At 36.6% G+C, this 15,454-nt stretch overlaps 1 protein-coding gene across 1 annotated transcript in view; it reads left to right on the top strand.

Moving 5' to 3' along the window:
• LOC109113217 (centrosomal protein of 128 kDa-like) overlaps positions 1-15,454 on the top strand; it is a 158,194-nt gene that overhangs the window by 117,969 nt on the left and 24,771 nt on the right. The window contains exons 19-23 of the mRNA XM_042747132.1: positions 11,741-11,790; positions 12,302-12,325; positions 13,340-13,417; positions 13,497-13,610; positions 13,721-13,829. Coding sequence (XP_042603066.1) covers positions 11,741-11,790; positions 12,302-12,325; positions 13,340-13,417; positions 13,497-13,610; positions 13,721-13,829 — 375 coding nt within the window. The remainder of the gene's footprint in view (positions 1-11,740; positions 11,791-12,301; positions 12,326-13,339; positions 13,418-13,496; positions 13,611-13,720; positions 13,830-15,454) is intronic.

Here is a 15,454-nt window from a genome sequence, read left to right as displayed (position 1 = left end):
AGACTAAAATCAATCGAATCTAAAATTTTTTATTTGAGTACAAAACAAACGGTGCAATTTCTGCCGTCTATGTCTCCATGATCAACTTTCTACACGTCACAAACTCAGCGAATTTGGCACAGAGACATAAGAAATATGTCTATAGAAAGCTTGTGTCTACTTTTAAATGAACAAATTCAAATCGAAAACGAATATTATCTGATTATGTAATCTGTATGAAACTAAAGCGAGATACAGTCTTTCCTGTGTCTGAGCTTTAAGTGTCTACTTTTAAATTAACGAATTCAAATCGAAAACAAATATTCTCTGATTATGTAATCCAAAACTAAAGCGATATACAGTCTTTCCTGTATCTGAGCTCATTATATGCATTCATCTGCACATAAACACCCTCATCTAGATACAAAAAAAATAGATAAAAAAAAAAATCAAGATTCGTCTAATTTTCTTCGTTTTTGAAAGAAGTCCTGCTATGAGGAATTTACGAATCCATTTTCTGACACAAAATTTAGAAATGTAGGCTTAAATCAAACACATTTTAATTCAGATTCTGTATATATATATATATATATATATATATATATATAAAAACAACGGAAAACAAAAACAACGAACAAAAACCCCCCAAGCTGCCTGACCCAGAGAGGGGTGGGGAAAGGGGGAGGGGGGCGGCCGCCCCCCCAGCCCCCCCTGTTCCAACGTCTATGCTTCCCATTTCAGTTTCTGCCTATAAGCAGGCAGGAGCAGAATGGAAGAGTGATCCAATTTGCCAAAAGGTGGGCGGGGGAGAGATTTGTAGGCATCCCGGAAAGCAGAGTAGCAGTGGTCCAGTGCATGATCACCATGCATGTTGATTGTGACGTGTTGAAAATATTTTGGAGCCATCGTTCTGAAGTTGGCTTTGTTAAAGTCCCCCGAAACAATAAACGCCGCATTTGGGTACGCGGTTTCCTGCTCACTTATATTCCCACACAGTTCCTTGAGTGCCTGGTCTGTGTTGCCTTGGTAAATTCCCTAAAATCTGATGTATAATTAGTAAATTAAGTTTAATTTACTGAAATTACATTAAAACCACGGAAGAACCATTTTTTTTTTTTAGAGTGTAGAGTGAACTTTGCTGATGGTTTAGTTTAACAAAAGTTACTCCCCAGGGTTTGTACAAGGTGCTTAGAACATTTGAAGTACTTGAATTTGAGTTTTTTAAATTTAAGCCAGCCATGTTTATGAAGAGGTACTATTTATATTAAACTGGGCTCGACTGTAAGGACTGTCCGATAGCCTGGGGCCAGATTTAAAGAAGCTCAAGACAGTTAATGGAAATGATTGGGCCAGTGCTGTATTATCACGAAAATGAAAAATTTGCTTTGTTTTTGCAGACAAAGATGCAAAAGTGGGCTCAATTCAGTACTTGTTTGGTGTTTTCTGCGCACACACCTGAAGCTCTCACGAAAAGAGCTGTGTCTCAGAGCAGTGCAGTGTCAGTGAGCAGCACGGTTGCTGGATTGAGTTCTCTTTTGTGTCTTCTTGCACTTAAACAGAGAAATTAACATACCCTCTAGTCTGTTTTAAATTAACATGTGTGTCAGTATTCAAATGTGTGTCAGTATTCAAATCAGTGCTTTAGGTCTTAAAGTGACAGCAGCGTAATTATCCTGTCTGTATAATTAATGTTAATCGAACAACAAAAGAAAACAGAAAATCACTGCTCTTGACTGAAAACCTTTAGTAGCTTTAACAAGCATTAATATATATTTAATTTATTCCATGAATACTATGAAGTTTTTTGTTGTATTCTTAAAATATAATTTACATGTATTTGTGTTAAACAAATGTGTTTGATCAGATTAGTTTTTTAAGGAATGTTTTGAATTATAATTGTAAGCCCACTGTCTGATTTTCAAGAGAGTGAGAAAAAATTATGAATATATGCCTATATATCATCAACATATTATATATTATGTGTGTATATATATATATATATATATACAGTAGGTAGACAACCAAAATGGGTTATACCGCAGCTCGTACCGCCGCCGCAGGGCCGCGGCATTAACTGCAATTCAGTCGCATGTTAAAATCATTCGCGAAACTACCTCCAGGTGGTGCAAAGGGACGCATTGCGAACTGAATGTAATTGTAAAATGAAAGGAAGACGTAAAACAACAATAACATTATAATATACATTATAACATCCTTAAAAGCCATTAAAAAATAGGATAGTCTTAGGCTACAGTCTACTCATCAAAAATTTAAAGACCTTATATATATATATATACGGATTAAAAGCTAAATGTTTTCATTTCAGTTCATTCTTGGTTAAAAAAAAAAAAATCTTCAGGTTCCATTTGCAGAGCGAAATGAGAACGGTGCAGCATTTACAAATAATTCTTATTAACTCTGTTATTATTCTTGATTTTTCAAACTACTAACACTTTGCATTTTTGAATTATGCCTTTACTGTGTGACCAAAAATTGCGAATTGTGACTTGATCGCACTGGTGCCTCACGCGCACATATTCATTGGAAACAGTCCTTCACGAGCCATGCGGCGCGAGCAGCGGGCCACTTTGGCATATTTTTACTCATTATGATTTTTTTTCCATCGATACTGAAACACGTGTGAAATCCAAAGCCTATTTTACCTCATGAATAAGAGTTTAGCTTCAAATTGGCAACATGTTTGGATTTGTCCCGAATGAGAGAGATAAGCCCAACCTTTTGTATCGCTTTAAATTATTTTTTAATTATTATTTTTGTTTTGTTTATAAGCCTATATTATTATATACTGCAATTATATTTATCCATTTGAATTATATATTTGTAATTATTGTTCTGTTCTGATAAATTTGTTAAATTTAAAGGATTTGTTGTAAAGTGAAGGGAACTAAAAAAAATCCTGTTGGTACATTAGCCTATAAGCATATTAGGCCTGCCGTTATTATTTCTGAATGTAATAAAATGCAACTCTCACAAATGTAATTTATTTTTTAGCTTGTTAAAAAAAAATGCAGCAAACGAAAATAGGCGATTAATCGGTTAAAATGTGTTATTGTGGGTTAACAAATTTACATTATATACTTAGGAACAGAGTATGGGCCTAATCCAGGCTATGTTGTTAACTATTTACAAGTTTCGTGTAGCTATAATATTATCCAGCTTTATTTTTCCATTGCATCCAAAAATGACTTGTGCATGCGCATTCACTCCGCGCGCTCAAGCTGCCTCCTGCGATGCTCAGCTGTGGACGATTTCAAAATGTTTGATATAAAGGTTGCTGTCACATTTTATATACAGGAATTGTTCATTAAAAAAAAAGTCAAAATATATTGTTAGTTTTAAGCTAACATGCAATCAAGGTCAAGGTCAAGGTCAGATACTATATAAGATACAAGTTCATTTAGGCTATTTAACATGCACTGTGACATTATATCATATCAACTTATTAACTTAAGATTTTAAAGTCAATTTAATAGTATTGAAATTCAAGTTGAGTAAGGTATTTTTTTAAAAAAGGTTTTAATTGCTTAAATTATTTCTATGAATTAATAATATGTTATCATGACTTTTTCATCATATCATTTTTTACGAGCTGAATTCGTTTTCCATTTCGGAAACCAAGCACACACTTTTTTTTCTTTTTTAAATCTATTAATCGTTCACATAGCTCTAACAAGGTTTTATTTTATTTTTATTTTTATTATTATTATTTTTTTTTTTTTCTTTGAGGATCGTGGCACTGTCAGGGTAGTCACATCATCATTAGTGTTGCAAAATAACTTCAGAAATGGAAAATAAGGGCTAATAGAGGTTCTTTCTTTTATTCTTTATTTATAATGTTTATTCTTGAAGAAAATAAGTATTTACTCTTTAAGAAAATAAGGGACGATCCAAATATTTGTAATGTAAAATAATATAGGCCTATGTCTGCCCATTGGATTTTAAAGCATGACAACCTAAGGTCTATAAAACATTTCTATGATACATTTTTTTTAAACAATGGCACTTAAAGTTTTCAGCTAAAATATTATTTCAACCATATAGCCTGTAAATAAATAAAATGCATACTTTTCAATGAAAGAACACTGAGAGTGTTGCTTCTGGTGTTTGGATTTGTACTTCAATATAATGAGCTCCAAGTTTAAGAATAGCCTACACTAGTTTTTTTTTTATTTTTTATTTTTTATCTCTATTCAACAGCATTAGCTCAATGAAATACGTCTTTCTTCAGGTAGACTGAACGTTTTCCTGCCTTGCTAAATGTTGGGCTCATGATCAATGAGTTGTATTCGCCTCAAACTGATTTTATAAAATCCATACGTGGACGGTGAAGCTGGGTCAGTAGCGCTCCCGCTCGCTGTGAAGCGGGAGCAGCTGACAGAGGATTCCGCTTGGTCTTAAAGCCTGCCTCAAACGTCTACGTTCACAAACGTCTACGATTTTCCCCAAAATAATGATTAATTATCAATTGATAATTTGTTATTATTATGGTCTAGTGATAATAATAATAATATGGGCTGTGAGAAAATAATGAATAAAAAGAGTAGGGCTGATGTGAGTGCAGGCATTTTCCAACCCAGTAACATGACAACACAGTGTTCCTCAAAGCCAAAAAACAGACCGAGTTCAGTCCAGCTGGAGGGGGTTGGGGGTAGTTCTGTATAGCTTGTGGGGTCGAGATAAAGGTGTGAATCTCTTGGTCTTTCATATGCACAGCGTCTTTTTTAGGACATATTGGTTTTAAAACAACTTTAAAGAAAGGTTTGATCCACTTCAAATGTTGAATACTGTATAGCGCAATAAAGTTTATTAGTTATTATAACTTTATTTCAGAGGAAGTTGCCTTAACTAAATAAAAATAAAAAATAAAAAAACTGTTGCATTAGGGCTGGGCGATGGCCTAAAAAAATCCCCGAATTTTTTCACAAAAAAACCCGATTTACGATTTAAATCGATTTTTTGCCTCCCTACTTAAAATCAATATTAAAACAAGTTTTAATATAATTCTTTATCATTTACCAGTCAAATTTATAACTGAAACAAGATGATTAAAAAAAGCAGTAATGTTAATACCTTAATGCTGGAAAGACCTTTATTTTATTTATTAATTTATTTTTTTAATACTAGTCCATCATGCATCTAACCATCCACTCGGCCTTAAGAGCCGTTCAGATTAAAACTGGCAGCTCCGCAATGAGTCAGTGTCATGGACGTAGGACAGAGCAAGTGTAGCCTAAATATATTTTCTAGTCTATATTTTCATCTCATTATGCCGCTAGTTTAGGTTATGTATTTATTTTTATTTCTTATATCAATTATTTGTAAATATACCAGACACTGTCTAACTGTGTCTACACCGGACGGTCTTGTTCATTTCGTAGGGTGAAACATCTCTCTCACTCAGTAGCAGAGTATGTGAGAGTGGAGCAGCAACAATATCCCTCCGTGCTCTGAGCATTTAATAATCACTCGCTCTGCGTTCACTGATACCAGAAACACTGCTCCGCACTCGCTCCGTGGATAAAGTTGAAATGTTATGTTCATAACGTAGCCTATAAAAAATAAAATAAATAAATAAAATAACAGGAGAGTTTCAAATGGGATTAGGCTATTGTGTGCAAACTTTTTTTTCCCTACCACACGTCAAACTAATAACATTATCACATGAAAAAAAGTATAATTGCTGATATAATTTGCAATGAAAATAGCAGTACATTTTCATCAGTTATTTTATCTACAGATCGATGCATTTCTTACAGATTTCAAAATCAGTTACAGATGAGGCAGCACTGTAAAATTACATTTGTTTGAATGCATTATTGCGACAGTGATTACGTGTGAATGTGCTGTAGCCTATCTGTTTAAATCATGCTTTAACCCAAAAATAATCAGTAAAAGGAAGACAAACTCCTTGAGAACTAGCCTGTAACATCCCGCTCGACTATTGTCGTCATTATAATCTTCTGATCGGAGAGATTATGTCAGTGGTCACCAACCTTTTCAAGCCTAAGATCACATCCAAAGTCCAAATGTAAACCAAGATCTACCACTTGCAAAAAATTATGAAAAAACTAGGCCACAATTTAAGTTCTACTTTGACATTCTTTGTTGCCTGTTAGTCACTAGCAAAATATTTATTTAACTATACAAATAGTATATAACTATACAAACTGTCAACTATAATTCAACATTTTCAACAGTAATATAACATTAAGTATTTCCACAGGCTTATTACTCATATATAAACACAATAATCAGTCAATTACAGGCCTAAGCCAATAATGTACTGTTTCACTTTCCCTTTTAAAACATATTTCGAACACTTCAAAATGGAAATACTCAGGTTAGTGCAACTAGCATACAAAATATTATGACAACAGTCATCCTTCAATTCTTCAAAAATATTTTCACACAAATTACAGACCTACATTCATTACCTCAATAATCAATCAATTACAGGCCTAAAACAATCATGTACAGCACTGATTCTCTTTCCCTTTTTCAACAACATAAAACACAAAACACTTTTAACACTATATCCAACATATTTCAAAGTAGTAATACTCCCTCACTCTGAGGGCTCAGATGAGATTCTCTCCCCACACATATATTCAATGTGATGGCTGTGATTGCACACTATCAGCAAGTGCTCTGTAGTCTGGCTCATAGTTTGACACAGCAAGTCTTACACAGTCTGTGAGATGTCTATTAGTTAGACAAGATCTGTTCTTTGACTTGATTATTTTCATTTGTGAAAAGGCCATCTCACAGAGATATGTTGATCCAAAGTAGGCCTTCACCTTAAGTGCACAGGATGAGAGAAGAGGAAACTTTTCAGTGTTTACAAGACCCCAAAAGTCACTGTCTCTTGACCTTGCTTTCAACTCGATGTCGTTTTGCAGTTCAATTATTTCCATGTCAACTCCGATTGGTAAAGCAAATACCTGCTGGAATTTGGTGGATACCTCCTCAATCTCAATGGGGAGGAACGGTTTTGAGATAAATACAACAACCTCCCGTATGTCATTTAACTCCTGAAAACGCCTGTTAAATTCGGATGCCAGTTTCTCCAGTTGGGAACAGAATTCTTGCGGGAGAAAAGCATCTTTGTTTCTCATGTTTTGTGACATTTTTTCGAGGTTTGGGAAGTGCACTAGGCTTCCATTCTTCAGCTGAGAAGCCCACACTCCCACCTTGGCCTTAAAGGCATTGACAGCGCTGATCATGTGGGTCACGTCTTTGTCTTTTCCCTGAAGCTCATAGTTCAGCTCGTTCAATTTTGCTGTTACGTCCGTGAGGAAACCCAAGTCTAGCAGCCATGCATCATCAGACAGTTCCTCATGCTGCTCATTTCGTGACTCCAGAAATGATTTGATTTCAGGCAGCAAGTCCACAAATCGCTGCAGTACTTTCCCACGACTCAACCACCTTATGGAAGAGTGGAGAATCAAGTCACCGTATCAGGCATGCAGTTCATCTAATAAAGATTTAAACAAGCGGTGCTGAAGTCCTTTTGCCCGAATCGAATTTACAATTTTAACGACAAGTGTCATGACATGAGACAAGTCCACTACTTTACTAGCCAGTGCTTGCTGATGGATCACACAGTGATAGTTTAAAAACCTGGTGAAATCGGTATCGTGACGGCACAGTGCAACGAAGCCTGAATGCAGCCCACGCATTGCCGGTGCCCCGTCTGTGGTGATCGCAACCAGCTTATGAATAGGGATGCTGTTATCATGCACATAACGTTTAAACTCGTTGTAAATGTCCTCACCTCTTGTCCTCCCTTGTAATGGTAATAGAGTGAGAAAAGCCTCCTTAGTAGTTGAATCTTTAAAAGCCATGCGAACAAATACCATTAGCTGTGCAGTGTCTGTCACATCCTGGGATTCGTCAAATTGCAGAGAATAACACTCACAAAGCGATAAATCCTTGAGAACTTGTTGATTCATGTCCTCCGATAACAACTCTACCCTTCTTGCCACAGTGGCTGGGCCAAGTGGCACACTTTCGATAGCATTAGTTATGTCCTCTTTGTTTTTTAAATCTTTAAATAAGGTATCTGCGGCAGCGACCATTGCCTCCTTGTATAGCTCTCCATTGGTGAACGGTTTCTTATGTTTAGCCAACAGGTGGCTGACACGGAAGGATGCCTCTGTTGCAGCCTTAGTTTTCGCTGTCGGTTTGGTAAAAAGTGACTGCTGTGCTTTCAAAACAGACTTCAGCTCGTCAACCTTTTTTGAACGATGAGTGCTCTTTAGCGGATATGTATCTTTGAAATTGGGGTGGATTGTGTTGTGGTGCCTCTCCACGTTACCCCTTTTTGCTAGCGCAACAGCCTGGTGACAAATCAGGCAAATTGATTTGTCCTTAACTATGGTGAATAGAAAATCATGTTTCCATTCTACATGAAAATGATAAGTTTTTTTGTGCCGGTTGTGCCTTAGCCATCGTTTCGTTAGCTTGAAGTAATCGTGGTAGTGTGAAGCGCGCGCGGCAAAAATTACGTCATTGAAACAGCGCGCGCGCCTCCGCATCCGAAGATGCACGACTTTGAGCCGAATCTGCCCGAGCAGACGGATATTAGTACATCTCATCACACCAGCACCCAGTTTGCGCGTCTAAATCAGTTCAGTCTAAAACAGTTGCGTCAAGTATAAATGCCTCGTCTGTTTGGGGAGGTGCGCGCGCAGTCAGCGGAGGCTCGCGCTGCGGTGCCAGGCGAAAGTATAAAGAAAGCGGTTGTTTTACAGACATTATATGTAAACTATAGGCTATTTGATTGGACAGATATACCCCTCTCCCTCCCCTAGACACCATTTACTACACACAATAGGCTCACACATGGTGCATTTTAAATTAATAAATAATAATGAATAAAAATATAGTTTTTTTTTCTCTGATTTTGAAAACACTTCGCGATCGACTTAAAATGCTTCCAAGATCGACTTGTCGACCGCGATCGACGGGTTGGTGACTCCGGGATTATGTGTATCAAGCTATAGCTAAATATGTTTATCATGTGAATTCTTGCTAAATATGCAGTTATATTACGGGCTGTTGGCATGAATTGTAGGTTACTCGTGATGGAGTGGTGCTGGAGTGAGTGAAAACCACGATGCTCCGAATTTTTAAAAATCCGCTCCTCACTCCAGTCAGAATAACCCCGCTCCGCTCATACTCTGCTCGGCAGCATGTCTCAAACGCGCGGGGGAGGGTTGACCCCAATCAGAACTACGAGCCCTGAGTGGAGTGTCGGCCGTTTTATTTTGTTGCATCCATAAAATATTTTAGAGTGTGAAATATAAATTTTCACAGAATGTAGCCTATTCATGAACAATATATTCATGAATACAGAGTCCAGACATCAGTAAAGTATCCGTTTATGTACGTTTTATAGGCTTTTTTTTACAGACGTGACAAAAAAACTTTTTATATATTTTGTAGACTTTATGTGATTTAAAATGCACAAACCAGAAGCACAATATCTGCAGAGAAGGTCTGGCCATTCTCAAAACATAAAATTAGGGCTGTCAAATGATTAATCACGATTAATCACATCCAAAATAAAAGTTTTGTTTACATAATATATGTGTGTATACTGTGTATATTTATTATGTATATATACAGTAAATACACACACATGCATGTATATATTTAAGAAGAATATGTTATGTTTATATATTAAATATATTTATATATTATATAAAATATAAGAATATAAATATATAAATGTATATACATGTAAATATTTTCTAAATATATAATTTATGTGTGTGTGTTTATATATACATAATAAATATACCCTGTACACATACATATATGATGTAAACAAAACTTTTATTTTGGATGTGATTAATCGTGATTAATCATTTGACAGCCCTACATAAAATATCAATTTTATTTAAATTTTCGTTTTTGTGTTTCAGAGAAAAAAATCAGTGTTAAGACATCTCTCCATTACGGACTGTTCTGAAAGAAGAATTTATGCAAACGCGTATAAAATGCTTTAAAAACTTTAACAGAGATGTCTAGAGGGTATTTAACAGATTTGCCTCCCACGTAAGATTTTTCTAGTTACTAGTCGTTCATTTGTCATTATTCAACTAATCCCAGGTTTATATTAAATTTAGCCTACATCTATAATCCATAATGAGCCTTAATATATTCCGCGCTCAAGCACATGCATTAAGTTTGCCACAAAGCACAGGCAGAAGTAGCCCAATAATTGTGAAAAAGGAGACATTTTAATTATTTATTAATAAACAAATGATTTCTTGTCGGCTGCAAGATGAAATTCAGTGCTGACTCTCTCCAATACAACCCTCACAGATTACATAATGCTTTCGTTTTGAATTGATTCATTTTAAAGACATTTCAAGCTTTCTGTAGATATATTTCTCATGTATGCGAGAAAGTAAAGAAGACTGAAGTTGTCAATTAATGAAGCTCTTTTTTACATCGTGTGTATTTCGAGAACTTGAGTTTAATCATGAGGACGTTTTATTAATCAGTCCATTCTTTAGAGTTTCAATAATTTAGTTAAATCGTGCAGGTTTAATTTATTCTTTTCTTAATTAGGCCTAAATAATGGGAGCGAAATTATTCAGTGGCTCACGTTTTACTAAAATAAAGAAAATAATTTATAAAACACGCAAGCCTAGCTCACTATGCTACCACTTTTAATGCTCCAAAGCAAAGTAAACCACAGTTTATTTTGAATAATATAACACATAATTCATATTATATAAAAAATACTGCACACTATTTAAATGTGTCAAATCTAAAATATGGTGTTGAGAAAATATAAGCACAAGCTCATAGGCTTGATATTTATCCTGCTTGAATTCGTTCTAAGAAACGCACATATCTTCATAAGGACTAAACTTTCATCTGTGAATATTAAATATGTTTTCTTTCATTTTCCCCGACTGTAGTCAAATATAACACATCGGTGAGGCAAAGCTGACGTCTATTTGCGAAAATGTGCTTTAATGCATTTGTTTGAAAACTTGTGATTAAAGCGCCACTCAGCGGTCAAAAGCTGCAAATGCACTTTGCCGACGCCGCGGCGGCAGTACGAGCGGCAGTAGAACCAACGTTTTGGATGGCCACCTACTGTGTGTGTGTATATATATATATATATATATATATATATATATATATATATATATATATATATAGATATATATATGTATGTATATGTATATATATATATATATATATATATATATGTATATATGTATATATATATATATATATATATATATATATATATATATATATATATATATATATATATATATATATATATGTATGTATGTATATATATATATATATATATATATATATATATATATGTATGTATATATATATATATATATATATATATATATATATATATATACACATAATATTCACATTTCTAGTAAAAACTGAAACAGACTAAAAAAGTAAATTTACTTTTGAAGAAAATTATATTAAAACATAAGAAGTTATGTCTTTTGTTTCTCAAATAAAGTCAAGTAAATTTATATTTTATATTTTTAGTTTCCAATTTTTAATGGACAAATGCCAAAAATCTTTATAATATGTAATATATCAATATGCAGTATGAATTCATCATGTATTTTTCTTTTGAACTCTATAGAGGAATAAGTCACAAAGGTTTTGTGCGAGTGTTCATAAATGATTCATTTGATGATTGTTTTCAATGTCAGTACTCAATATTTTCTTCCAGGTCTTCTTGAAATGGGCCGCAAGAAGGAAGATGAGATGAGAAATCTTCAGGTTAGTGTGAAGAGTTTGTATAAAAATATCACACTGCTAGATGCATACGCACACACTGGTTTCCATGTTTTATGGGGACATTCCATAGATGTAATGTTTTGTTTTGTTTTGTTTTTTTCTGTACAAGCTATATTTTCTATCCCTTTACCCTAACTCTCCGTCTAAACCAACCTATTTTAGATTTTCAAAAATCTTCATTCTTCACACCATCTTACCCCTGCTTGTCTGCATGCTTTCAAACCTCACCCATTGGGTTCTGGAACATCTGCTGTCCCACAGAGGCACCTGCTATCCTGCCTCTATTATGCATCAATCTTCTGGATAGGGTTTAGAAGAAACCAGCAGCATGCTGCCAGACAATAGGACACAGCGTCAGTAATTACACTTGGCCCTGGAATTTTCCCGGCTGCAGCTTTTGACTGATGGATTAGAAACCTTTAGAACTCACTTGAACAGAATTTCTTGTGTCCAGTCAAAGTCACCTATTTTTTATTTATTTTATTTTTTTCAGGACCGGATTGTAGATCTTGAAATGGTAGGCTATTTTGTTTTACTATTTTGTGTGTGATTTTGTTGCGCTGTGTGAACATGTTCTTTGTGAAGCATCTGAAGCACTGGACCCAAGTAAAACATACCAATAATGTATCTGAGCCACAGATGTACCCCACCACTGAGTTCAGTTTTGAGTACAGCATAAGAGAATATTCTACCATGCATCTTGCTACTACAGTACTACTACTGGAAAATATTGTAGCACCACCAGTATTTTAAGGTTTATGGAATTTGATGGTACCATAGCACTGGTATATTATAACGTGCAACCATCTAAATTTTACGGTCTGTCTATTGTGTCTTTATTGTGTGCAGCTTCTACAAGATAATAATGAACTAGACCTTTAACTAGACACAGAACTATGCCGAGTCTCAAGAAAGTGGCTCTGATGGAACATTTAATTTACATAAAACAAAAACCTAATACCTTAACTTACTAGAACTAAAATTGTATTCTTCTGGTGCCTTAAAAGCAATTCTGAAATGCAGTTCGTTTAGCTTTGTGAGGCTGATTCATAGATAGCTTTTCTGCATTTTGGTCAGGAATATTCTGTCTGCAGTTAAATTGCTGAAATATTCCACACCTCAGTACACTATTTGCAAAAGCGTAACGATTTCTGTTAAATGTTTGAATTACAAATCATTACTTGGCTAAGAAATATGCAGCCGTTTGTTAAAAGTATTGACGCCTGTATTGACTCAGCAGTATTTATGCAGTTTGAAAAATAAGCTATCTGACGCCTACCACATCAATCACCATTATGTGCTACGGCTGGCTGACGAACATTTAATTAGCTCCTGAAAAGCTTCAGCCTTTACTCACAGCTCAGTCTATTTACAACATTATCCACAACACTCTGGTGTCAGGAATTGACCCTTGTCTCTTCTGGGAAATGCACTCATTCAGATGACTTGCAGTGATAGGGTAGAGCTACTGTAAGTTTTTAAATATTAAAGACAGAATAATTCCACCATTAACACCATTCTCATTTTCTAGAGCACCAGGCTGGCCTTGGATCATCTGGAATCAGTTCCTGAGAAGCTCAGTTTGCTGGAAAACTTCAAGGATCTCGAGGTTGGATCATAAGTGAAGCTTTGGTTAAGATTTGACTTTTCTCTAAAGTAGATATTATGGTTGGATTATATGGTTTCAGGAGTCACAGAGGCAGAGAGAAATGGTGGAGCAACGTTATGCTAAATATAAGGAGATAGTTGATAACCTCCAGCATCAGCTTGAGGAATCGAAGAAGAGGATTCAGGAATACAGGGTATGAATGCTTGAGTGGCGAGGTTCACAGTCCAGGTCAATTTTCTTACTGTGTAAGGTTAAATCTTAACTCTCGGACCTTATAAACTGATCTCTTGCTGTTAATTTTAGGATGAGAAGTTGGATGCAGCCTGTCGGGGTCTCCAGTTTACTAGTCTGACATCATCTCTGCTCAGTCAGAGCAATATCCTGAATGATACCACTCAGTCTACCCACACCTGTGAGTACAGGAGTATGGGAGTTGCAGTTAAAAGTTGTTGAAATCATGTTCTGAGGTTGTGGACAAAAAAAATGTAATCACTATTGGGATTAACCTTCACCCTCATAAACTGAAAATGACATACCTTAAATTAGTGTTTTAACAGTACCAAAATTTCAGAAGTTGGCAGTGAAATAGCGGTAAAATTTCACAGTTCTCAATTTCAGTACCATAACAAAAACTATAAAATATCAAATAAATGAAATTAATTCATTATTAATGGTATAAGAATTATAGGTAAATTATACATTAAAACATTAGCATACAGCCTTCAAATATTGTTCAATTATGTAAGCACATTGCATTTAAAAGATAAAATGAAGGTAATGAAATAACAAAGAAACATTACAGGTAACAGAACAAGTGGCAGGTCTATTGTACTTTCACCACAAAACTTGCAGAGATCTATTCTGATATATTTGATTTTATTTTTGTCCAGTTCCAGATAGGGCTAGGCGATTAAATCGATTTTATCGATTAAATCGAATGTGTAGTTTACATCAGTTTGTTTGAATGAAAATCGGTTTTCTTTTTAACATCCACTGACGCTCCACTCAGGGCTCCCATAGTTCCGATTGGGCTCAACCCTCCCCCCGTGCGTTTGCTATATAGAGACATGCTGCCGAGCAGAGTATTTTTCTCCAGAGCGCGGAGTAGAGCGTTGTGATTTTGACTGGAGCGAGGAGCGGATTTTTTAAAAGTCAGAGTGTTGTGGTTTTCACTCGCTCCAAGAGCGCTCCATCACGAGTACAATTCATGCCAACGGCCCGTAATATAACTGCATTGTGACGAGTGGGGCGGGGCCGAGAGCCGTGGGAACGGAGCGAGGCCGGTGGAGTGATTGGGAAATGAGCGACACCTGCTCCACTCACCGGTCTCTCCCACGGAGGAGATCGGGAGGATACAAAAGAGGAGCGATGACAGTGAAGGACGAGAGAGGACCAGGCCTGGGCTTTATTTTGTGGTTTGGTTTTTATTTGTGCGCGGCAGTCGCAGTCTATTTTATGTTTATTTGGTTATTAAAGTTTTATTTGACTGTTCGCCGGTTCCCGCCTCCTTCTTCCCGTGACTATGGAGTTTTATATTATTACACTGGTGCCGAAACCCGGGAGGAAGGAGGGACACGCTGCCGAAGATACCTTGCCGCTGGGGTGAATCCGCGGTGCCGTGGAGCAGGGCGTAGCAGTCTGGCGCCGTGGACGCTCGAGGCGGTGGGCTGGAGTGAGTTGCCGGGGACGGACGAACTCGCTGCCGGCCGCCCGTGATGTGGAGGGGCGATTGCCGTCCGTAAGGGAGCGGAGGAGTCGGCGCCGTTCGCCAGGTGGCCGGAGCCTGCTGCCATCCGCCAAGAATGGGGAGGAGCAGGCAACGGGGGACTCCTGCCGGCTGCCCGAAACCGGAGGAGCCGTCGCCGTCCACCGAGGGCCATCCAGTGCCACCGCCAGGCACCGCGGAGGACTTCACACAGCCGGTGGAGGGCCGAGCGGCAGCGTGTCTGGGAACCTGATTTTTTTTTCCTCTCTCCCCTCTCTCGTCTCTGTCGCTCCTCATCCTTCCATCTCCTTTTCTCTCGCCTCGTCTGTCTG

This window comes from Cyprinus carpio, chromosome B20 (genome assembly GCF_018340385.1).
Source record: "Cyprinus carpio isolate SPL01 chromosome B20, ASM1834038v1, whole genome shotgun sequence".
Lineage (NCBI taxonomy): Eukaryota > Metazoa > Chordata > Actinopteri > Cypriniformes > Cyprinidae > Cyprinus > Cyprinus carpio.
The sequence above is the reverse complement of the archived record's forward strand: the minus strand, read 5'-3'. Positions and strand labels throughout refer to the sequence as shown.